This window comes from Prionailurus viverrinus, chromosome D3 (genome assembly GCF_022837055.1).
Source record: "Prionailurus viverrinus isolate Anna chromosome D3, UM_Priviv_1.0, whole genome shotgun sequence".
NCBI lineage: Eukaryota > Metazoa > Chordata > Mammalia > Carnivora > Felidae > Prionailurus > Prionailurus viverrinus.
In genome coordinates, this window is record NC_062572.1 from 45,839,059 (window position 1) to 45,865,706 (window position 26,648).

The 26,648-nt window shown below is 36.9% G+C and overlaps 1 protein-coding gene across 1 annotated transcript in view; it reads left to right on the top strand.

Annotated features, from left to right (window-relative positions):
* Window positions 1-26,648, top strand: part of MIB1 (MIB E3 ubiquitin protein ligase 1) — a 125,076-nt gene that overhangs the window by 11,803 nt on the left and 86,625 nt on the right. Inside the window, exons 2-6 of the mRNA XM_047827618.1 lie at window positions 10,597-10,768; window positions 12,560-12,689; window positions 14,375-14,479; window positions 17,296-17,362; window positions 19,136-19,340. Coding sequence (XP_047683574.1) covers window positions 10,597-10,768; window positions 12,560-12,689; window positions 14,375-14,479; window positions 17,296-17,362; window positions 19,136-19,340 — 679 coding nt within the window. The remainder of the gene's footprint in view (window positions 1-10,596; window positions 10,769-12,559; window positions 12,690-14,374; window positions 14,480-17,295; window positions 17,363-19,135; window positions 19,341-26,648) is intronic.

Consider the following 26,648-nt stretch of genomic DNA (forward strand, 5'->3'; position numbering starts at 1 on the left):
TTTGATTACTATAACTTTGTAGTGTGGCTTGAAGTCTGGGATTGTGATACTTGTAGTTTTGTTTCTTCTTTCTCAAGATTGCTCTGGCTATCTGGGATCTTCTGTGGTTCCATACAGATTTTAGGATTATTTGTTCTACCTCTGAAAAATGCTGTCGGTATTTTGGTTAAGGATTACATTAAATCTGTCGATTACTTTGGGTAGTATAGACATTTTAACAATATTAATTCTTCCAGTCTATGAGCATGGTATTTCTTTCCATTTGTTTCTATCATTTTCAGTTTCTTTCATCAATATCATACAGTTTTCACAGTAGAGGTCTTTCACCTCCTTGATTAAATTTATTTGCAGGTATTTCATTCCTTTTGATACAATTGTAAGTGGGATTGCTTTCTTAATTTATCTTTCTACTACTTCATTATTAGTGTTATTAGTATAATAGGTTTCTGTATATTAATTTTGCATCCTGCAATTTCACTGAATTCATTTATTATCCTAATAGTTTTCTCGTGGTATCATTAAGGTTTTCTATAAATGGTATGACATCTGCAAATAATGACAGTTGTACTTCTTCATTACCAGTGTTGGTGCCTTTTATGTCTTTTTCTTGTCTGATTGCTGCAGCTATGACTTTCAGTACTGTGTTGAATAAAAGTGGAAAGAGTAGATTTTTGTCTTGTTCCTGATCTTAGAGGAAAAGCATTCACCTTTTCACCATTGAGTATGATGTTAGCTATGGGTTTATCATATGTGGCCTTTATTGTGTTGAGATGTATTCCCTCTAAACCCACTTTGTTGAGAGTTTTTATCAATTTTAATTAACAGTTTTTTACCTTTGTATGCCCATAGTTCTGTGTAAACAGGTTCTTGTGAAATAGTCTGGTACATTTAAAACTTTGTTTGGGAAAGAAAATGGGTTCTGAATTCTATACAGCTTGCTTATAAATGAATTTATAGAACACAACTAAGATCTTGGGGATTTAAATTAGTTCAGGAGGTAGGGGAACACAGCAGATAGACCAGACATTCATTTGTTGTTTCGGAGTATTTTTTTTTTTAAGCGTATTTCCCTTTGTAGATAGTTGCTTTGGTTAGAATTAGTTCATATTCTGTAAACATACTCATGATATGAGTATTTGATTTTTTTTCCAGGGTAGATTTATCTTCTTCTTCTTTTTTTAATGTTCATTTTTGAGAGGGAGACAGCATGCAAGCAGGGAAGGGACAGAGAGAGAGAGGGAGGCACAGAATCCGAAGCAGGCTCCAGGCTCTGAGCTGTCAGCACAGAGCCTGATGTGGGGTCAAACTGACAAACTGTGAGATCATGACCGGAGCTGAAGTTGGACACTTAACTGACTGAGCCACCCAGGCACCCCTATATTTATCTTCTTGATGATAATTTTGTTTCTAAAAAGACAAACAATGGGATAGAAATGTTTTTTTTTTTTCAACTTTTTTTTTTTTAATCTATTTTTGGGACAGAGAGAGACAGAGCATGAACGGGGGAGGGGCAGAGAGAGAGGGAGACACAGAATCGGAAACAGGCTCCAGGCTCGGAGCCATCAGCCCAGAACCTGACGCAGGGCTCGAACTCCCGGACCGCGAGATCGTGACCTGGCTGAAGTCGGACGCTTAACCGACCGTGCCACCCAGGTGCCCCGAAATGTTTTTATATTTTAAAAAAAAGGTCATTATTTGATATTTAAAGGTTTTGCAGGGCTAATGATAATAAATCATAATAGCTTAGAATTGCCATAGCTAACATTATGGTGTTTTGCTCACCCCCTTTTCCAGTCTCTTTTCATACAGTAGTGGAAAATGCTCTAGCTTAGTAGGGACATTAAGGTATTTGTTCATTCTATATTTTATCAAGTGAGACTGTTAACTAGGGAGTGGACTAACATTTCATGAGCTCCAGTCATGTGTCAGGCACTGTGCTAAGTGTTTTATAAACTTTATTTCATTTAATCCTGAAAAAATATTATTTGATAGCCTTTATTTTACTGATGAGAAAATAGGCTATGAGAAATGAACTAACTTGCCCAGGATTTCACAAGTAATAAGTTCATGGTGGAGATTCAAATCTGGGTTTGTCAGTCTTACTTCTTTACTTTTTCAACTTTATAACATTAGTCTTTTTGAGCCTTAGTTCTTCACTTGTAAAATGAAGTTGGAGTAGGTCAAGGTACACAGACAGATGTTTTGCTTCTAAAATGAAATAGTGAATTTTTACCAGGTAGCAGGAAAAAAAGTGATAAAATTCTTAATTTTGTTTGACTTCATTCACATTCTACCTCTATGCAACAAGTGCTTAAAAATAACAAACATACTACTAAAATTCCCAATTGTATGCCTAATTTGATAACTTGTTTCTTTTCTTTGGACTGTATGGGGCATGATTGTAATTTTATTATGCAAACTTGTAATACAGCAGAGTAGTAGAGGATGCAAAAATAGATGAGAGAAGAACGTGTCCAACAGAAAGATACGACGAAGAAGTGGGAGATTTTGGGTGAAATGCCTTCAAGGACATTTTCTTAGTGTGTACCAAGAGTTGGTTAGGAAGTAGTGATGTTTCACTCTACTACATTGGTGAAATTAAAAAGTAATCTCAATTTTTAAAGTGTATCTCTTTAAGATTTATTTGAATATTAGAATAGGTTTTTGGTAACATAGTATTTTGAATCTAGTGGGTTAAATGGGGAACATGATGCTCTAGATATGTAATTATTTAAATAAGATCAGATGGAGAAAAAACTCTGGTGGAGTGAAGAGCTTAAGAGGGCCAAGCTTTGTACTCACACCCACCTAGGTTTGAATTTGAGCCTGGCACTTGCTAATGTTGTGTGACTTCACATAGGTTACTTCTGAGCCTCAATATCTTCGTTTATAAATGGGGATCATAATGCCTGCCTTTTAGTATGGTTGGGAAGGTTAAACTAAAATGTGTGTAAGTCTCATTAGCCTGATGTGGTAATGAACAGTGGCTAGTATTATTAATAATAACAATCTTATTTTCATTAATTTAGTATTTCTCAAGAGAAAGGAATGTAGAATACAGCAACCAGCTGGCAGGTCACAAAGGCCTTACCCTCATTAGGAATTTTAATTATTGTTGAGACAATTTATTTTTTTTTTAATTTTTTTTTTAATTTTTTTTTTTTTCAACGTTTATTTATTTTTGGGACAGAGAGAGACAGAGCATGAATGGGGGAGGGGCAGAGAGAGGGAGACACAGAATCGGAAACAGGCTCCAGGCTCTGAGCCATCAGCCCAGAGCCTGACGCGGGGCTCGAACTCACGGACCCCGAGATCGTGACCTGGCTGAAGTCGGACGCTTAACCGACTGCGCCACCCAGGCGCCCCGAGACAGTTTCTAAACCACTAAGTAGTTTAAAGTTTCAGGGAGAATAGGATGCATACTGTAGGTGGCTAGCCCTCTTTAATCTCTGTAATGTTTTTGTCACATTGATTTGGGGTTAAAGTTGAATGAATCCTTAACTCAGAAATAGGATTTCTTGACTGGTTAAATGACATCAACAAACAGTTCTGCCACAATAAGTAATTACATTTAAATAATGGTTAATGATTTGTAAATACTTTTTTATGTTAGGTGAAATCTTTCAATTAGGGAACAAATTTAGAGGGTTAACTAGGTACCATTTTAGTCTTCCTAGGATTTTTTTAATTTTAAAATTGTTTTAAAATTTATCACTTAATATATAAGATATCCAGGTAGATTAATGAGTAATAAATACTTGTGAACCTATCTAGAAACAAAACATTACTAATATATTTGAAACATCCTGTATACTTCTGTCCAATTTTCATTCCCTTCCCTCCTTTTCTAAGGTAACCATTATCTAGAAATTTGTTATCATTTTCATGTTTTTTTTTCTTAACATTTGTGCTGTGTTTTTATGTAAGCAAATATAGTACTTTATCTGTAACATTTTCTATTGTATAATTAAAAAATTCAGCATTATGGTTGAAGGATTCATTCATATTGAATCGTATGAGGAACATTAATTTTAGGTATTCCATTGTATACTTAATATATGTTTCTATTCTCTTGTTAATGAATAGTTATATTGTTTACTTTTTTCCTTTGCTATTATACAAAATGATAATTTAGATACTCTTGTTCCATGTTGAAGTGTTTGGTAGAGTGAATTGTTTGTAGTGAGAATTCTAGTTCTCTTGGTCACTTTTTTCTCACTAGAAATTTAACATTTTATTTAAACAAATCAGTGCTTTGTGATTTTGAGCTGTTTTCATTGGCTCTCTTAAGAACTGTGGTCATTGATCTTGACTAGCATGTTTTATTGCTCTCATAAAATTTTCTAACAAAAAGCTTAAGGCTATGTAAATTCTCTAAGTTTTTGAATTTAGGCGAGCTGCCATTAAAATGTAGAGCAGATGGTCATTTGAGTATTGGTAGAATGAGTCAAAAGCTATCATCAGGTGGTTCATTTAACGGTGGCAGATGTCTTCATAAAGCGTAGCAAAGGAAAAGAGCATTAAGTCTCTAGGGTAATATGATATTGTATAGGAAGGAGAAAAACGACTAATAGGTTTAGTTAGGGAATTAAGTTTTATGAAATGAACATTTTAAGGAATAACACTTGCCAAGGCTAAGAAGGTTTGTACTGGAAGGGAATGTTTTAGATGGGAATGAATTGGGTGGATAAAGTAAGGGGAAACAAAAAGCTGCTGAAGTAAGAGATCAGTAAAATGTTGGTCTCCTGTTTTGTGTTTTCTCTAAATATCAGCTTTTGTTGTAAGGTTAATTAATTGTATTCTCATTAAAAATTCTGTAGTGTGCATTTTGATGGTGGAATGGGCTGCTTTGTTTACTTTTCTCCAATTCTCAGGCTTAGTCTGTTTCACAGCTGTTCAGTAGCTTTGTTGGCATTTGAACTGTGGGAACCAAAAAGGATTTGGATGTGCTTTTGTGTGCATTAATGGTTTTCCTGAAGTATTCTTTAAAACCATGAATTGTAGGGTTGTTTTTTTTTTTTTTTTTTTACCAGTTATCATTGTGTGTTTAAATGGGTCCTTTTAAAGAAAGCCTATACTTAGATTATGAGCTCATGAATGTTATCATTGTGCTTTGTGGAAAATGAACTTAGAGATGAAAAATATATCAGTAGGAGAATAGCTAAAAACTGGACTTTCTTTTTTTGATCAGATGGGGAAGTTGGGATACGTTTTCCCTATGCCTTTCTTTCATCAACTCTCATTTGAAGAGCTGTATAGTTAAGGATAAACCTCTAAATGCATAGTGGATTCTGATTAGTTTAATGCATTTTACTTTCTGTGATGAGATAGGACACCTATATTAGACCTGTTCAGAAGCTGCACCATTGAGTAGGCAAGTATGACATTTGATATTGATTATGTTGTTTTGGCACGGTGCTTTCCTGTGGTGAGACAGATTAGACTGTGACTGTGGGCATGTGCCAGTGAGGAGTGTACAGATGAAGTATGTTTTCTTTACATAAGCATAAAATAGCTCAGTTAGTATAAGGGTTATGAGAAATAAAAACTTCTAAGTAGCAGTTACATACTCTATTACTAGAGTAACTATATGAAAGTTGGTTTCTGTAAATATTTGCTATAAATATCATGTTTTTATTTTTATTTTTATTTTTTTTTAATTTTTTTTTCAACGTTTATTTATTTTTGGGACAGAGAGAGACACAGCATGAACGGGGGAGGGGCAGAGAGAGAGGGAGACACAGAATTGGAAACAGGCTCCAGGCTCTGAGCCATCAGCCCAGAGCCTGACGCGGGGCTCGAACTCACGGACAGTGAGATCATGACCTGGCTGAAGTCGGACGCTTAACCGACTGCGCCACCCAGGCGCCCCTATTTTTAGTTTTTAATTATAGGTGACATACATCAACATCTCTGGTGATATTCTCATATTAAATGCCCCTATTCACTTAGCTAAAAGAATTAATACACACTCAGCATAGAAAATTTGGAAACCCACAAAGGGTAAATCCACCAGTACATTTTGGGGACTATCTTTCTAGTTTTTCTGTACGTGTGTGTTTTGTGTATTTAGTGATGGTATATTGCAGTTCTTTGCAAACTGTTTTCTAAAATAATAATGGGTTTTTCGGGGCGCCTGGGTGGTGCAGTCGGTTAAGTGTCCGACCTCAGCCAGGTCACGATCTTGCGGTCCGGGAGTTCGAGCCCCGCGTCAGGCTCTGGGCTGATGGCTCAGAGCCTGGAGCCTGTTTCCGATTCTGTGTCTCCCTCTCTCTCTGCCCCTCCCCCATTCATGCTCTGTCTCTCTCTGTCCCAAAAATAAATAAATGTTGAAAAAAAAAATTAAAAAAAAAATAAAATAAAAAAATAAAATAATAATGGGTTTTTAAAAAAATGTATTTTCCCATATCAGTAATATTTCTTCTACAACATGGTTTAATAACTGCATAGAATTTCACTTTATAGATTATCATAGTTTATACATAGTCCCTATTTTTGACATAGGTTAAGTTTTGTTTGTATTTACAAACAACTTAGTATCTTTGGATGTAACTTTTTTTTTGAGAGAGCATTCACTTGCATGAGCAGGGGAAGGGCAGAAGGAGAGAGAGAGAATCTTAAGCAGGCTCCATGTGTGAACAATTGAATGTTTTGTATGTGTAGTCTCTGGGAAATTGAGAATTTAAAAGTTTTTTGTTTTGTTTTGTTTTTTGAGAGACAGAGAGATACAGAGACAGTTTTTAAAAAAAATTTTTTTTTAACGTTTATTTATTTTTGAGACAGAGAGAGACAGAGCATGAATGGGGGAGGGTCAGAGAGAGGGAGCCACAGAATCGGAAACAGGCTCCAGGCTCCGAGCTATCAGCACAGAGCCTGACGTGGGGCTCGAACTCACGAACCGCGAGATCATGACCTGAGCCGAAGTCGGCCGCTTAACCGACTGAGCCACCCAGGTGCCCCCAGAGACACAGTCTTAAGCAGGCTCCATACTCAGCCCAGAGCCTGACAACATACTGGGATCTCACAACATACTGGGATCATGACCTGAGCCGAAATTTAAGAGTCAGACGCTCAGCCAACTGAGCTGCCCAGGTGCCCCTAAAAGTTCTTTGATTTTCTGCATAAGTTGCCAAATTTGCTTGGGATATATGATGATTTTGATCACCAAATTATTTAAATAGATAAATAGTACATTTAACAAATCTATATTAAGATTAAATTAAGTGCAGTATAGGGGCGCCTGGGTGGCTCAGTCGGTTAAGCGGCCGACTTCAGCTCAGGTCATGAGCTAGCTGTCCGTGAGTTTGAGCCCCGCGTCAGGCTCTGTGCTGACAGCTCAGAGCCTGGAGCCTGTTTTAGATTCTGTGTCTCCCTCTCTCTGACCCTCCCCCGTTCATGCTCTCTCTGTCTCAAAAATGAATAAACGTTAAAAAAAAAAATTAAGTGCAGTATAATTCTTTTTATTTGCAATTTGCTTTAAAATCTTTCAGTGTTTTTACCTCTATATATCACTGTAGCTTCATAAGGACCCTTTCCATTATTGTTTTTGTCTGCTTGGGCTGCCATAGCAAACTACCACAGAGTATGTGGTTTAACAACAGGAATTTATTTATTGGCTGGGCAGTCCAAGATCCAGGTGCTGGCTGATTTCAGTACCCTGTTGGAGACTCTCTTCCTGGCTTGCTGCCTTCTGGCTATATCCTCATACAGCAGAGGGAGACCTCTTAGCCTCTTTCTCTTCTTTTAAGGACACTGATCTCATTGTGGAGACCCCACCTTCATTTCCTCTTCTAAACCTACTTATCTCCTATAGACTTCATCTCCAAATATCAGCATCTTGAGGGTTAGGGCTTCAACACATGAATTTTTGGGGGTGGGGAACACATTCAGCTCATAACACCTATGAAAGGAAGTATTTTCTCAACTTATAGATGAGAATATTGATCCCAGAGTAGTTTAAATTAATTCTGAACATTACCTAGCTAGTAAGTTAGAGAACTAGTTTCTTAAATCACATACCCTTGTTTTTACCATTAATGCAACAATTTAAGTCTGCAAATCAGAAATCATGTCTTATGTGGTGGTTATTTCCCAGCCTGACTATAATTCATCTCTGTCTCTGACAGTATTTCAGATTCCTGCCAAAAAAATGAAGTTGCTCCTGGTTTGTTGAACACACATTGTGCTCTTCTGAGATTTTCTTCTTTCTTCCTGTGAAAGGTCCATTATCCACCACTTCCAGGAAACTTGTCCTGATTCTTTTTTCATTTTGTTTCTTAGATGAGTGTCTATCAATGGAGGCCTGGACTTACAATTAAAAAAAATTTTTTTTTAACGTTTATTTATTTTTGAGACAGAGAGAGACAGAGCATGAACGCGGGAGGGTCAGAGAGAGAGAGAGGGAGACACAGAATCTGAAACAGGCTCCGGGCTCTGAGCCATCAGCCCAGAGCCCGACGCGGGGCTCGAACTCCCGGACCGCGAGATCATGACCTGAGCCGAAGTCGGCCGCTTAACCGACTGAGCCACCCAGGCGCCCCTGGACTTACAATCTTAAATTAGTATGTGCTTATTTATTTTTTTGTTCATGGTTCTCTCTCTTTCTCTCTCTCTCTTTTTTAAGTAGAACAGTTCTAAATGTCAGTTTATTGCACTGTTTGTTCCTAAATATCTCTTACCTATTTGTTTTCTTTTGAATGATCTCATTTATACTTTTTTCAGTTACTTTTTACATCATTTGTTTTCTAACCTGCAGCCACCAAGTCCTAAACCTCTTCTGGCTTCCATTTTCTCTCCAATTCTACTAGCTTTATCCCTACTTAAACTATTATTTTCTTCTCAACTGTTGTGGAAACTTCTTATGATTTGACTCCTTTTCTTTAGCCACTTTAATTTTCTTCCATTCTCTTCTCCGTACTACACCTAGAGTGATATTTGAAAGCAGCAGAGGGCCTGCCCGCAGTAGCAGTAAAATAGTTACTGAATGAATCAAAAGGTACTGATGTCTGCTGTCTTGCTTGTCCCTGCAGTCAAGCATTTGAGTAGCAGGAGATTGTGGAAGGATTGCACACCAAACATACTTGGTATTGGGTGTCATGTTCTTTTGTAGTTCATGAGGCATCCCAGCTTCCTTCTATTCTTCCTCCCACCCCTTCTTTATTAACCATCTCACCTCAGGCACAGGTTTATCTTCAGGTTTGGCTCTTTATTTAGAATCTGGTTACCTTATGGGACTTTAAACATGAATATAGAAAATGAATTATATGGGTTTTCCCCCCCTTATCAGGAAGCAGCAATAGTATGTTCTTCTGGAGTTTAGTTTTAACTTTACTACTTTTGTGCTCTAATTCTTGCATCTATAGCACATTCTTATTTGATTCTTAGAACATCCTTAACCATTAAAAAACATAATGCCTCCTCCAAAGGGAACTGAAGTTCTGAGAATTAAAGTGACTCCTTTTATTTAATTTTGGGAAATTTCTAAACTTCACAATATAGAGAATTATATAATGAACCTCCTCCTGTTACCCAATTTCAACATGAGTGATCTTGTTTCATCCAAACCCCACATTACTTCCCTGCCCCCCCCATTATTTTGAAATAAATACTATAATTTTATATGTAAATACTTCAGTTAAAATGACTTTTTCAAGGGCACAAAGATAGCTGGTGAAAGCCAGAACTCGAATCTTGAAGAGTGTCCGCGTTCAATGGACAATACAGCCCTTGCTGTTCAGTGTTGGGCCTGACCATTCCTACTGTAAAGTAGTGACACTGATGTTCACAGGCCACACATTGTTTAAAAAGCTTCTAGTTTTAACTTACTTATCAAGCGATCTAAGAATAACAGAATAGTAAAGGAACATTATCCCCAGTCTTGTTACTCTGAAATGTTAGTTATTTTCATTACTTTATAGTGGTACCTTTCATAGTTCTAACGTCTGTGTCAATCATGTGAACATTTTTAGTAGAGGTCATATTGCCAAGTGCTTATTTCCTTTTTCTAAGGTTTATTACTTCTTGTTCTGTAAGGAAAACAAACAGCAAACTCAATTATAGTATGTTGTTTCCTTTTAAACTGGGAAATTTACTTGGTAATGGTTTTCTGAAGTTTGTTTGGGGTGGGGAGCTTGTCAATGCCTAGGGATAAATGCTTAAGTTAATTGATAGTTTGTCTCTGTGAATCATGGGGATAAACTTGTTTCTTCTTTTGGAGTAATTGTTTGCGTGGAGAGTAGGTTGAAATTCCTGAAAAGAATCTGAATGTTTGAAGTCTGAAACATCTTGGTGGTAAATGATTCTTCTTTCTGTCACTAGATTGAACCTAAGTTTCAGTTTGACAGCATAGAATGTGCTACTAAGAAGTGCTCTTACTAATGAAGAAAGAAGTGATAGAAAATGTGTAGTCTATAATTTGTATTGATTAAAATACTTGAAATATGTTGTCTTGAAAACATATGTGGTATATTTAAAATATTATTTCCTACTTTATTGAGAAACTTTGTAAAATGCTCCGTTCTTATTTTTCCCCCAGGGAGCAGTATTCAGGTGAATAATCCTTGTAGTTAATGTAACCATGTATCCGTGTTTTAATAGGCATCAAGCATGATGGAACCATGTGTGATACCTGCCGCCAGCAACCAATCATTGGCATTCGATGGAAATGTGCAGAATGTACAAATTATGATTTGTGCACTGTTTGTTATCATGGAGATAAACATCATTTAAGACATCGCTTTTATAGAATTACTACTCCAGGAAGTGAGCGGTAGGGTAAACAGTTTTTTCTTCAGTTGCAATTCCTTGTTTGTATTCAACTTTTTATACTATTGAGCCTTAAAAGTAGGATTTAAAAATAGTGTCTGACAGCTGGTTTAGTACCAGAGGTAGGAGATAACAGGCTAATTGTGGAGCAGGCCTGCCATACAGTGAGAAAAGAGCTCTGTGAAGATGGAGCTGTACATATTTTTCCAAGGTAATCTGGGCTGTTCATCTCTAGCATGGAGACTTGACACCCCTCAATATTTGGAAATGCAAGGGCAGCCCAGAAGGCTGATTATTTTCTTCTCACTGTGCATTCTATTCTGTTAATCACTACCAAAAGAACACTAGGGCCCATTGATTGAGTCAACAGGCATTTATTAAGACTTGTGGCAGCTACTGTGCTTATGTGAATTTGAAGAAAACGAAGACACAGTATTCCTAAGGAGTTCATAAACTAAGGGATTATTTGACCAACATGATTATCATGTGATGTTTTGGACTGTATGTAGAGATTATTAGCATTAAAGTGTTTTAGCAAAGAGAGAGAGGAATATCACGAAGTGGTACAGAATTTCAGGTGATTGAGTCTTTTTACATAGATGTGAATAGTGTATAGGAGCAAGAATCTAGCCAGTCATAGGGAGGCAGCAGTAGTAGAAAAATGGATTTGGGTATTAGCCTGTCCCAGTTCAAATCCTTGGCCTGCTATTTATTAACTGAGTGGTTTTGAACAAGTTGTTTATTTTTGACTTTTGTTTATAATTTTTAAAGTTAGGGTACAATAAAGACATTGTAAAAATAAGTAGAATAATGAGATAAAAGTAGAAAAACAAAAGAGAAACCCCAAACCTTTTTGATTTTATGAATAAGAAGGATATAGAAGAATAAGGGATAGATGGTCTTGGAGAGCCAAGCTGGTCCAGATTGTTTGAGTATAGAATTTTTTCAAGGCCTGTAGTCTGCTGTAAGGATTCAATACTTTGGAGGCAAGTTAGTGTCAGGTCAAATCCAGGCCACGGATGTATTTACTTGGTCCATACTGTGCTCTAAATTTTTGAACACCCACACACACCCAAATCCCTAACCCCTAACCCCTAACCCCTAACCCCTAATGTCAGCAGTGGGCCTGCATTTATTCATATAACTCTGGTCAGCAACAGTTGGCTGAAGCAGAGTACCACCTGCACCCTTTAGACAAATCATGGTCTTCAGTTCACCGAAGTCCCTGCCACTCCCTATTATCTTCCTGAGCGTGGGGTCAAGTGCCAGTTGGCATTTGTCATTGTTGTGGTGTTTGTTGTCTTTCTTTGGCCTTAATTTAGGTTACTTTCCTGATGGTTTTAGAGATTTGAATTTGTCTCTTCTTAAGTGGTGAAGGAAATAGTGATACTCTGAAGTGGTTGGACTGGATTCATATGTTGATTCCATTACTATTTAGCTTTTGTGACCTTGGGTAAATCTCTTACCTCTTTGAGACTCTATTTCCTCATTTGTGAAATGGATAAAATAACAATACCTTTCTCTTAAGGAGTGTAACAGACCTTTACACTTATGGTAAAAGCTCAGTGAATATTAGATATTATCACTATTCTAACTACTGTCATCATCATCATAACCTGTGGAATATAAAGGTATTTATGTATCATGCTATTAAGTATTAACTAGAACAGAGAAAACTTTTATATTTTTAAAATAACCTTTTTTATAATTTTATTTTAAAAAATAAATTGCTGTTAACCTATTTCTTTTTTTTTTAACCTATTTCTGTATAACTTAAAAATAATTTTATTTTTAGGGTTCTGTTAGAGTCTCGTAGAAAATCTAAGAAGATTACAGCCAGAGGGATCTTTGCAGGTGCCAGAGTGGTACGAGGAGTGGACTGGCAGTGGGAAGATCAGGATGGAGGAAATGGACGTAGGGGAAAGGTGAAACTTTTTTATTAATTCATCATGTTATTCTAGAATATTGTATGTTCATAAGATTTTTATTATTATAATTGAATTTCTTGGCCCATTTTTTCCTGTGTCACTAACAGTTTTTTAAAATCTTCATTTCTTTTTTTTCCCTGGAAGAAAAAAGATTGTTCCTGCTCGGTTGTAAATATTGACATTCATGGAGAAGGTTGTTGGGTAGATTTTACCTTTCCAGTTTTAGGCTTCATATTGCCATTTTGTTGCCCAGAATGCTTTTCTGAGGATCCTGTTTGGGCCAGTCCTTCTTAAACAGTATATCATGCTTTTGACATTCTTGTTACTAACATTTCACTTGAATTTACTTGTTTTATATTTCATTCCCTTGAAGGCCTGTTTCTAGGCAGCTACTTTTGTTATCCAGTATACTTAACTCTGTTGCCCTTCTCAGGTAAATCGTCCAGGAATCAAATTATAGCAGTTATTCTGAGCAGAATTTTGTATAGCCTGTTTAATTGGGGTGGGATAGCCAGAGATATTGGGGTAAATGGGTTGTTGGTTTCATTTATTTTGGATTTTATGTTGCTTTTGCTGATTATTCATTCATTGATTCAGTCAGTCAACTAATCTTGAACATGTATTGTTTGGTGTTATGCTAGATGTACTGAAATGAGTAACATTTCACGTATGAGACTTAGATGTCAGTCACTATCCGTTCATTCTACTGTTACGTTCTTGAAAAAATTGTTTTTCGCATTGGTGAATGATGATTTTAAAGTCTTTGTCATTGGAGCACCTGGATGGCTCCGTTCTTAAGAGCGTCAGAACTCTTGATTTTGGCTCATGTCATGATTTCACAGTTTGTGGGCTTGAGCCTGGCAACAGACTCTGCACTGACAGTGTGGATCCTGCTTGAGATTCTCTGTCTCCCTCTCTCTCTCTCTGCCCCTCCCTTGCTCGTGTGTGTGTGTGTGTGTGTGTGTGTGTGTGTGTGATGCTCGCTCTCTCTCAAAATAAATAAATAAATAAACTTAAAAGTCTTGGTCATCTGAAAACTCTCTTTAAAAAAATTTTTTTAATGTTTAGTTTTGAGAGAGAGAGAGAGAGAGCAGGAGCAAGCATGAGTGGGGGAGGGGCAGAGAGAGAGGGAGACACAGAATCTGAAGCAGGATTCAGGCTCCGAGCTGTCAGCACAGAGCCCGATGCAGGGCTTGAACTCACAAACCACGAGATCATGACCTGAGCCGAAGTCAGATGCTTAACCGACTGAGCCACCCAGGTGCCCCTAGAGAGCCGGTTTATCTTGAATCATTCTGAGGATCTGGCCAAAGATTTTAAATTTTGTAAGGAATAATGGATTTAAAATAATACACTGTTCTTAAAAGGAACCCTTTAAGAATATAAATCTAACATTTTATATTGAATTGTGTATTTTCTGATGATCTGTTACTATAATCACGAAGCCTCCCAATTCAGTATTTCTACAATGATTTTTGGAATTACCTTATAATTCCTGGAAAAATGTCTCTAATTATAATTCAGTTATATGTTAGAATTGACCTAGTTGACAAAATAGTATTTTTCATGATCCTGTTACAGAGGATGATAGCTGAAATGGTATTTAAGATTTTAAATATAATTAACTGAACTAACTTCTCCCCTCCCCTTTTAAAAATTGTTTTCTGCAACAATTCCCTTAGGTAACGGAAATCCAGGACTGGAGCGCATCAAGCCCACATAGTGCAGCATATGTTCTCTGGGATAATGGTGCTAAGAACCTTTACAGAGTTGGCTTTGAGGGCATGGTGAGTAGTAAGAATCACAAAAGATAAAAATATTAGATAGATGAAAATAAAAATAGCCCTTATTGTATTTTTTTTTTGTCATATGCTTTTGTCAGAATATAGCCATCTGAATTATGAATATGCAACAGGAGAAAAATCTGTAAAGTGAGGATTTAATAAAACTACATTTTTAGTACACTTGCTTAAAGTATGTAATAGTAAATATGCCCACTTGTCCATCGACTAATGAATGGATAAAGAAGATGTGGTGTGTATACACACACACATATATATACACAATGGAATATCACTCAGCCATCAAAAAGAATAAAATCTTGCCATTTGCAAAAAAGTGGATACAGCTAGAATGTTTAATGCTCAGCGAAACAAGTCAATCAGAGAAAGGCAGATACCACGTGATGTAACTCATATGTGGATTTAAGAAATGAAACAGAAGAGCATAAAGTGGGGGGCGGGAAGTGGAAAGAGAAGAGAGGGAAACAAACCATAAGAGACTCTTAACAATAGAGAGCAAACCGAGGGTTGATAGAGGAAGATGAGTAGGGGGATGGGATAAATGGGTGATGGTCATTAAGGAGGGCACTTGTGATGAGCACTAGGTATTGTATGAAAGTGATAAATCACTGAATTCTACTCCAGACACCAATTTTGCACTGTTTGTTAACTAACTAAAATTTAAATTTAAAAAAAAAAAGAAAGAAAGAAAAAAATAGTAAATATGATTTTGCCCTCAGTGAATATTTGGGTAACTTACTATATATTGATTGTGTAGAGCTGATCCCTTAGGAATCCAAGTTAGGGGCTTATTTATTAAAATCGATCTCAAAAAAATTTAGAATCATCTGTAAGGCTGCTCCTTGGCATGGACACAGAGTATAATATTATAATGAGGTTTTTATGGGATGTTTGTATTCTGGCTCTAGTAGCTAATAAAAGTATAAATTACAGTAGATGTTAAAGTTGTTTTTAAAGAGATTTCCCCCCTCTATTTTTATTTATTTTTAAAATTTTTATTCTGGTTATTTATTTATTTATTTTTTTAAGTAGGCTCCAAGCCCAGCGTGGGGCCTAATGCAGGGCTTGAACTCATGACCCTGAGATCAAGACTTGAGCTGAAATCAAGTCAGGCACTTAACCGACTGAGCCACCCAGGCACCCCTCCTTTTTTAAAGAGTAGTATTGGTAACTGAAAATGATTGACTTAGAAGCACTTTAAATTACTTAAGTGCTTAGGAGAATAATAGTGGTTTATTCAGTGGATTGCCCTATATTTCTGCATTTCCTGGAAAACTGTTTAAATGTTGACCTCGGCTATTTAATTTATGAAGTACAACTAAATATATTAATGCCAAAACATTAATGCCTATCATATCTTTTCCATCTTGAATACATTCCTCCTCAAAGAATTTAAATTGGATTTTTTCCCAACTCTTATATGCCCTTGGTAGGAGGGGAAAAATATCCCACTGTCTGTTTGCCTTTAATTTATTCCATTTATTTTTAAAAGCCAGCAATATAGACTCTAAGCAAATACTTCATTTACCAATTTTAATACTTGTATATTGCATTAGTTATCAGTTTTTCATTAGTATTAGTATTATTAGTATATTTATGCCTTCTCCTGTTTTTAAATTGTGGATTTTTCTGGGAATTCTGACTGATTATTAACTTGCTTCAGATGAAGCCTTACAGGATGTATGTGCAGAGGTATTTAATGAGTAGTGTATATGTAGATTGATCCTTTTTGATGGCTGAGTAGTACTTCTCTGTATGATTAGGCCATTATTTAATAAGGTTTCTGTTGGTAGTACCTCCATTTTTTAAAATTATTGCAAGATTTTTTTTTTTAATTGTTGCAAGCATTGTTTCAGTAAACATCCTTAGACATATCTTTGCACATTTATGGGTATATTTCTTTAGGATAGATTCCTAGAAGTGGGATTGCTGGGTTAAAGTATCACATTAAAATAATTTGACCCATGTCTCTTTGGCTGAGACTGAGCTAAATGTGATGCTCTGGTGGGAAAGGAGGCTGTAAAAGAGAGTCTGTGTGTGTGTGTGTGTGTGTGTGTGTGTGTGTGTGTGTGTGTGTGTGTATGTATGTTAGGAACTATTAGATACTTTTAAATCTAAATTTTCCTAGTAACTTTCAAGGTTCTTCTAAGTTCATGTTTTCTGTACTTTTGATTATATCACTGCCTCCCCATTCAGATATTTAAATAATAGAATGTTTTCTTATAAAAACTAAGTGGGAAGAAACTTGAGTTAATCAATTTATGAAGTAAGGACTAAAGTTTATGTAAATGGAAAATTACCTGGCCGGGAACCAAAAGACTAAATTTGGTCCTATCCTTTTCTTTTTTCTGGTTGTTTAGTTTTGGATACTTTTCTTTACTAAATGAGTTAATACCTGGCTTGTATATGTCATAAAATTGGTTGAAAAGAGTAAATGAATTGAGTTCTTTTTTGTAAAAGTATTTTTAAAATAGAATGTGTTAGTTACATTTTAAATACTAGGTATTTGTTGAGGGCCTATATGTGGTGTTGAAAATATTTTAGTGGTGAAGATCTAGGCATTTTCATTTTGAACTTTAAAGGAAAGCTAAAAGTAAATAAAGTATGGCCTATCTGGAGATCAGGCTTTTAATTTTTGATGAGTGCTTTTGAAAGCAGTGTTTAGTGTTACTGTTAACCTAGAGCTACTCTTAACTTTTGCTGAGGGTATGTTCTGAATGAACATTTTTGCCTATTTTAGGTACTGAGCTATACTTGAAGTTTTCAAGCATGATTTTTCTGGTTTCTTTTCTTCTTCTTAGTCTGATCTCAAGTGTGTCCAGGATGCCAAAGGAGGTTCTTTCTACAGAGATCACTGCCCTGTGCTAGGTGAGTCAGCAGACTAGAGAAAATTACTAACTAGCAGGTCAGGGTTCTTGGAATCAGAAATCTTTAAATGGGACTTTAAAAAAAAGTTATTTAAGGGATACTTTTGGGGTTTTATTTTGTTTTTTAAAGCATTTGTTCTTTTTTATCAATTTATTTAGACTGAAAAGGTTGTCATGTCTTAAAAATTGGTATACCATTTATATGTCATATTTGAAACTTTGTCTTTTAGTTATAAACGTAGTGTTGAAAAATTTTGTGTTAGATTATCAGTATGTCTTACATATTGAGAATAGAATCTGACAATTTAATGCTTATAAATTTCTTAGAAGTTTTATAAAATTGCCTTAAAAAAAAAGTTTTATTTATTTGAGGGCGGGAGGGGGCAGAGCAAGAGAAAGAGAGAGAGAGAGAATCCCAAGCAGGCTCCAAGCTGTCAGCATGGAGTCAGACTTGGGCCTCTAATCCACGAACCATGAGATCATGACCTGAGCTGAAACCAAGAGTCTGATGCTCAACAGACTGAGCCACCCAGGCACCCCTAAAATTGCCTTCTTAATACAAAAATAGTTTGAAGATTAAGGTTATATAATAAATATAATTTTTCATGTGCCATTAAAGTAAGGGATAAGGAAACCAAATTCTTTATTTTATAGATTATTGTGGCCACAGTAAACATTTACCACAGTATTCAGATTAAGGTTTTAGTCTGTGAATGTTTGCCTTTTCATGTGAGCTCTGTGTTCCTTTTTTAAAATCATTTGATTTCCCTTCTGGCCAAAAAGTGTTATTTTTTTGCAGCATACCCTGATTTTCTTTTTCTTTTTTTTTTTTTAAGGAATGTAGAAGAAGTACTTATATTTTGACAAGATCATTCCTTTTCCATGTTTCAGAAATTTCCTTCTTTTGGATCTTGCTTTCACAAGAGAAGTATAGAATCAACATATTTTTTGGATCCCTCATCATAGTGTTTTATGATCATGAATCCTTTATCCCAGAGCTAGGTTTTTTTTTTCTTTTTTTTTTTTTTTTTTTAATTTTAAAATTTATTTATTTTGAGAGTGAGCGAGCAGGGGAGGGGCAGAGAGAGGGAGAGAGACAGATTCCCAGGCAGTCTCCACACTGTCAGTGCTTGGAGCCCAGTGCGGGGTGGGAACCCATAAATTGTGAGATCATGACCTGAGCCGAAATCAAGAGTCAGACACTTAATTGACTGAGCCACCCAGGTGCCCCTATCCCAGACCTAGCTTTGAGAATAATATAGGGAATGGGCTTTTAAATACCTAAAGATGCTCTTCAGGAAAAAAAATCAAAAGGGCCATTTGGTAAAAAAGAGTACCAAGCACTTCAGAGAAGAAAATAATTTTAAGATTCTCTTTCATATTCTCTAGCTGGTTATGGTGGCTGTAGTTTGTTAGTGAACCTCAATAACTGTCTAATTGTAGTTATTGCAGGAATAGTCAACAAGTCATCCAGGCAGAAAAGTGAACATTTTAAAAACCCAGAACTTTGTACTTTGATATAGGGTTATTGTTCAGTTGTTGTTATGAATCATCACATTATTTCAATTTGTGAGTCTGATTGTTTTTTTTCTTCTTATTTTTGAAGCTCCCTAGCTCCAGAATTTGATACTTACAATATATTCTCAAAACATTTTAAAATTGGAGGGTAACTAAAACTAAAATATCTAGAGCTTGCTCTTGTTTAAAAATAATACAGTTGCATGCTATTGCAGGGGTTTTCCTTTACCTTTGTCAACTCCCTCTGCAATTACAGGTGAGCAGAATGGCAACAGGAATCCTGGTGGATTGCAGATTGGTGACCTGGTGAATATAGATCTTGACCTAGAAATTGTACAGTCTTTGCAGCACGGTCATGGAGGATGGACTGATGGCATGTTTGAGACTTTAACTACAACTGGAACTGTTTGTGGCATTGATGAAGATCATGACATTGTAGTACAGTATCCAAGTGGCAATAGGTTGGTGATATTTCTTGATTTTTAGTAATGGCAAATAAAGTTAGTATATAGAAGAAAGAACCTTAGAGAAAGCAAATAATGTGCTATAATCAAAGACTCTCCTTTACGCTAGCTCTTAAGATAGTAGCTAAAAATCCAGAATATGTTGGTAAAGTGGAGCGGAACAAATGATAAATGTGTGTGTGGTATGTTTGTGAATTTATATGAATATGCTTATGATACAATGTTCTGTGCACTTTTTTTTTTTCTGGAGGAGGAGAATACATTGTATTGGTATTAGGTCAAATACAGCTAAAAAGTTCTCTGTTCATAATAGACCATATCAGTTTTTCCTGAATGAGAATAAAATTAGAACTCTGGCCCATATCTCCAGTCATCTCTTGGTACCATAGCTTTTTCTTGCCACAGACGTGTGAATACACCAGTCCTTATTAGCAACATAGAATTACATGCATTTCTTCACTCTCTACCTTTGCACATACTACTTCTTCCATGCAGAATACCCTTTTCTCCTTTTCTGCCTCTTTGCCTGGATTAACTCCTGCATCCTGTAAATACTGAGCTTATATGTTTTGGGAACCTCCTCTCTTATTCCACAATCCCTGGTATATGTACATGCTATTCATATGTGTAGATCTCCTGTTATATATGAAAATAGTTATTTATTTTACATCTAGGTTGTGAGTTTCTTGGAGCCTTTGATTTATTTGCTCTTAGGGGCTAAAGTATATTCAATTTACTGGCATGTTTATAGTATTTTATTTTATTTTTTAAAAAAATTATTTATTTTTTATTTTACAGAGAGAGAATGTGCATGAGCAGGGGAGAGGGCAGAGGGAGAGAGAAAGACAGAGCAAGGGAGGGGCGGAGAGAGAGAGAGAGAGGGAGAGAGAATCCCAAGAACCCCAACACGGGGCTCATTCCCATGACCCTGGGATCATGGCCTGAGCTGAAATCAAGAGTTGGATGCTCAACCCACCCACTGAATCACCCATGCACCCGTTTATAGTATTTTAAAGAAAAAGCAGTAGTCAAATTGAACAATCGTCAAAGCTTTGTTACTGATATATGCATAAAGAAACAAACTTGTTGAGGTTCCTTAGGGGAGGGGTTATATATAGGATGAAGAAAATTAACATTAAGTTGTTTCCCAGTGTATAGAATTAGCTCTAATTGTGTTCAAATCTGAAGGATACACGTGGTCATACCAGGAGGTACAGATAGCGTTTGACAAAATCCAAGTCCCTTTCATGATAAAAACACTAAATAAAGTAGTAACGGAAGGGAACTTCTTTGTTGGTAAAGGACATCTATGAAAACCCACAGCCTAGGGTGCCTGGGTGGCTCAGTCATTTAAGCATCCAGCTCTTTCTTTTTTTTATTTTTTTATTCTAAAAATTTTTTTTAATGTTTATTTATTTTTGAGACAGAGAAAGAGCATGAACGGGGGAGGGTCAGAGAGAGAGGGAGACACAGAATCTGAAGCAGGCTCCAGGCTCTGAGCTGTCAGCACAGAGCCCGACGTGGGGCTCGAACTCAGGGACCGTGAGATCATGACCTGAACTGAAGTCGGACGCTTAACCGACTGAGCCACCCAGGCGCCCCTAAACATCCAGCTCTTGATTTTGGCTCAGGTCATGATCTTGTGTTTGGTGAGTTCAAGCCCTGCATTGGGGTCCACACCGACAGTGCAGAGCCTGCTTAGGATTCTGTCTCTCTCCTCCTCTTTCTCCTTCCCTGTGTGTGCTCTCTCTCTCTCTCTCTCTCTCTCTCTCTCTCTCTCTCTCTCCCTCTCCCTCTCCCTCTTTCTCTCTTTCTCTCTTTCTCTTTCTTTCTCTCTCTCTCCCTCTCATACACACACACACACACACACACACACACACACACACACACACACACACAATGAATAAAATAAACCCACAGCTAACATCATACCCAACTGGTGAGAGACTGAATGCTTTTCCCCTAAGATCAGGAACAAAATAAAAATGTCTGCCCTCCCCACTTTTATTCAGCATTGTTCTAGAGGGTCTAGCCAGGGCAATTAGGCAAGAAGAAGAAATAAAAGGAAGAAGAGAAAAGGAGTTAAACCGTCTTTGTTCATAGGTGACATGATCTTGTGAATAGAAAAACCTAAGGAATCCACAGAAAACTGTTAGGACTAATAAGTGAGTTCTGCAAAGTTGAGAGATACAAGATCAATGTAGAAAAGTCAATTGTATTTTTGTATACTAGCAATGAGCAATTTGAAAATGAAATTAAGAAAAGTTTCATTTACAGTAGCATCACAAAGAATAAAATACCTAAGAATCAGTTCAGCCCAAGAAGTGCACGACTTGGGGAGCCTTGCTGGCTCAGTTTGTAGAGCATGCAGCTCTTGATCTTGGGGTCATGAGTTTGAGCCCCATGTTGGATGTATAGATTACTTAAAAAAAAAAAATTGCAAGACTTGTACACTGAAGACTACAAAACATTGTTGAAGGAAATTCAGGAAGACCTAAATAAATGGAAAGACATCTCATATTTATGGACCAGAAGATCTGATATTGTTCAGATTGTGTATTAGTTTCCTAGGGTTGCCATAACAAATTACCACAAACTGGGTGACTCAAACCATGGCACCTTATTCTTTCACAGTTTTGGAAAGCTAGAAGTCCAAAATCAAGGTGTTAGGGAGATTGATTCCTTGTGTAGGCTCTGAGGGAGAATCTGTTCTATGCTTCTCTTAACTTCTGGTGGTTGTTGGCAATCCTTGGTGTTCCTTGGCTTGTAGGTGCATCATTCATTTCTCTGCTTCTGTCTTCACATGGCCTTCTCCTCTGTGAGTCTGTGTGTCCCTGTGTCTTCACGTGGCCTCCTTTTTGGTGGGGGGGGGGGTACACATTTTATTTTAAATGCATTCAAATCGACTGTTTGAGACTGAGAGCCATATGATCAGTCCTCCAGCCCAATATTTTATTTTGGTGCAGCTTAACCATCCATGAGGAAAGAACCCTGAGGAAACATAGAAGTAAGTTAATTGAGCTCATGATAATTCTAAAATCTTTTACAGAGAAAAGGACCAAAGCTGATTTCACATGACCTTCTTATAAGGACACTAATCATTGGATTTAGGGCCCACCCTAATCCAGTATGACTTCATTTTAACTGGATTAAATCTGCAATGACCCTGTTTCTAAATATGGTCCCATTCAGAGGTATTGGGGATTAGGAGTTCAACATATTTTTTGGATGACATAATTCAGCCTATAACAGACGCCAGTTTTTCCCCAAACTAATCAACAAATTTAATGCAATCTGTATCAAAACCCTAGTACCTTTTTTATACAAATTGACAATCTGTTTCTATAGTTCATATGGAAATTCAAGTAACCCAGAATAGCCAAAGCAATTTTAAAAAGAAAAACAAAATTAGAGGACTCACACTTCCTAATTTCAAAATTTATGATAAAGGTATAGTAATCAAGACAACCTATTATTGACACAAGATGGACGTATAGATCAATGGAACAGAACTGAGAGTCTGAGAATAAGCCCTTGCATTTAAAGTCATTTAATTTTTGACAAGGATTCAATACAGTTCAGTGGGGAAAGAATAGTCTTTTCAGTAAATGATGCTGACAATATATATAGGCATACCTTGGAGATATTGCAGGTTCGGTCCAGACCTCTGTAATAAGGAGAGTCAAATGAAGTGTTTGTTTCCCATTGTGTATACAAATTATGTTTACACAATACTGTAGTCTATTAAATGTGCAGTTATACTGTAAATATTGTCCAAAAATGCTAACTATAATCTGAGCTCTTTGCGAGTTGAAAACTTTTTACTGCCAACATTAATATTGATGGCTGCTGCCTGATCAGAGTGGTGGTTGTTGAAAGTTGGGGTGGCTGTGGCAATTTCGGGTGACAACAGTGATGTTTGCTGCATTGATTGACTCTTCCTTTCATGAATGATTTCTCTGTGGCATGCAGTGCTGTTGGATAGCATTTTACTCACAATAGAACTTCTTAACAGAACTGGAGTCAGTCTTCTGACAACCTACCTCTGCTCTATCAACCAAGTTTGTGCAGTATTCTAAATCCTTGTTTTCATTTCAACAGTCTTCACCGTATCTTTGCCTGGAATTAATTCCTTCTCAAGAAACCACTTTCTTTGCTCATCCGTAAGAAGCAACTCCTCATCTGTTCAAAAGTTTTAGTATGGGGTTATGGTAATTGAGTTATATCTTCAGTCTCCACTCTTAATTCTAGTCCACTCCTAATTCTAGTAATCTGCAGTTACTTCCTCCACTGAAGTCTTGAACCCCTCAGGGTCATCCATAAACATTCAAATCAACTTCGTCCAAACTCCTGTAGTTGGATATACAGGATATACAGGATATACAGGATCAACAGTAGTTGATATTTTGACCTTTTCCCATGAATCACAAATGTTCTCAATGACATCTGTAATGGTGAATCCACTCCCAAAGGTTTTCAGTTTACTTTTCCCAGTTCATTGGCAGAATCGCTATCTATAGTAGATATAACCCTATGAAAATATACTTTTTATTTCCTTTTAATTTTTTGAGAGAGAGTGTGAGTGGTGAGGGGCAGGAATGAGAGAGAGAGGGAGGGAGGGAAAATCTTAAGCAGGCTCCACACCCAGTGCGGAACCCAGTGTGGGGCTTGGTCTCACGATTATGAGATCATGACCTGAGCCAAAATTAAGAGTTGGATGCTTAACTGACTGAGCCAACCAGGTGCCCCAATGAAATGTTTTTTTTTTTTTAACATTTATTTATTTTTGAGACAGAGAGAGACAGAGCATGAACGGGGGAGGGTCAGAGAGAGGGAGACACAGAATCTGAAACAGGCTCCAGGCTCTGAGCTGTCAGCACAGAGCTCGGCGCGGGGCTCAAACTCACGGACCACGAGCTCACGACCTGAGCTGACGTTGGACGCTTAACCGACTGAGCCACCCAGGCGCTCCGATGAAATGCATTTTTAATGTTTGTGTATTTTTGAGAGAGAGCAAGAGTGAGCGTGCACAAGTGGGGGAGGGGCAGAGAGAGAGGGAGACACAGAATCCAAAGCAGGCTCCAGGCTCTGAGCTGTCAGCCCAGAGCCCGCTGCAGGGCTTGAACTCAAGAACTCCGCGATCATGACCTGAGCCAAGGTTGGGTGCTTAACCATTGACCCACCCAGGTGCCCCGATGAAATGTACTTTTAAATCCTAAAATATAAGACTGTGTGACCTTGGATTAGATAGTGGTTTCTTACATACGACCCCCAAGGCAGAAGGACCAAAGAAAAAGTGAATAAATTGGACATCATCAAAATTAAAAAATTGTGTTTTGAAGGAAACTTTGAGTGGGAGAAAATATTTGCAAATCATATGCCAGACTTGGGACTTGTATCTAGAATATATAAAGAACTCTTATAATTCAACAACAAAAGACAACTAACCCATTTAAAATATGGACAAAGGATTTTTAAACAACAGAAATTCATTTTCTTACAGCTCTGGAGGCTGGAAGTCCAAGTTCAAGTTTCCATTAGGGTTGGTTTCTGTTGAGACCACTTCCTGGCTTATAGTTGGTTACCTTCTCACTATGTTCTCCCATGACCTTTTCTCTGTGTATGCTCAGAGAATGACATCTCCTCAATCTGTTCCTTTTCGTATGAAGACATCAGTCTTGGTGGATTAGCATCCCACCTTTCTGACCTCATTTAATTTTAGTTATTTCCTTAAAGGCTCTGTCTCCAAATACAGTCACAGTAGAAGTTAGGAGTTAATACCTACGGAAAGATGCTTAACATTATTAGCAATTAGTTAGTAGGGAAATGTAATTCAGAATCACAATGAGGAATGTAAATGTAGGGAAATGTAATTCAAAATCACATACTAGAATAAAATAGTATATAATTACAAGTGTTGGTGAGGGTGTGGAGAAATTAGAACCAAAGCCTCGTACACTGATAATAGGAATGTGAACTGGTCTTGATGCTTTGAAAATATAGTTAGCATATGACTCAGCTGGTCCACTCTTAGGTTTACACTCAAGAGAATTGAGGGGCGCCTGGGTGGCTCAGTCGGTTGAGCATCAAACTTCGGCTCAGGTCATGATCTCGCAGTTCATGGGCTTGAGCCCTGCGTTGGGCTCTGTGCTGACAGCTCGGAGCCTTGAGCCTGTTTCGGATTCTGTGTCTCCCTCTCTCTCTGCCCCTTCCCCACTCATGGTCTGTGTCTCTCTGTCTCTCAAAAATGAATAAACATTAAAAAAAAAAAAATTGAAAGTGTGTCCACACGAAAACCTGTACATGAATGTTTGTGGATGCATTCTTAATAACAGCCAAAATTTGAAACATCCCAAATGTCTATCATCTGATGAATGGATAAACAAAATATGATGTATCCATACAGTGGAATCTTATTCAGCCATAAAAAGGAATGGAGAACAGAATACTGACATATGCTGCAAATAGATAAATCTTGAAAATGTTATGCTGGAAAGAAGCCAGTCACAAAAGGTCACGTATTATGTGATTTCTGTAAAATATGCAGAATAACCAAATATGTAATATCTTACTAATTATTGAGGACCAGGGAGAGGGGTGAATGTGGATTGACTGCTACTTGTCATGGAGTATTTTTCTATGGTGATGAAAATGAAATTAGATAGTGCTTGGTGGTACAAGGCTGTAAATGTACTAAAGCCACCCAATTAAACACTTGAAATGAGGGAACTATATGGAATGTGAATTTTATCTCAAAGCTCTTAATAAAAAGAGGAGAAAATCTTAAGTTCAGTTTAGTACATACTGACATTTAGTGTTACTTTTTACTAACATTTTGTGTTATCTTGTTTGTTTGGAAATGTTAAGCTAAATTGGCATTATTACTTGCCAAATTCTTTCTTGGTCAGAACTTGGGCAGTAGTGTTAACAGTAACATAATATGAATTCTAGAAAATAACCTTTTTTTCTGTTCTGTTTTTTTAACAAGGATTTATTAAGTACTTATCCTGTATTAGCCCTGTGATTAGCACTGGGATTTCAAAGACAATTAAGACATGGTCCCTTGCTTTGCATGGGTTTCCTTTTTAGTTTGGATGGATAAAACCACAAATAACTGCATTAAAATGTAATTGCGATAGGTGAGTATTCAGGGTATTCTGAAGGTACAAAAAAAGAGTGGTCATTTCAGGTAGGCAAATCAGAGAAAACTTCAGAGAAAAAATTACCTTTGGAGTAAACTTAAAAGATGGACTCAGTTTTCACCAGGGAGGGAGGCACTGTAGGCAGAGGGAACAACTCGAGTAA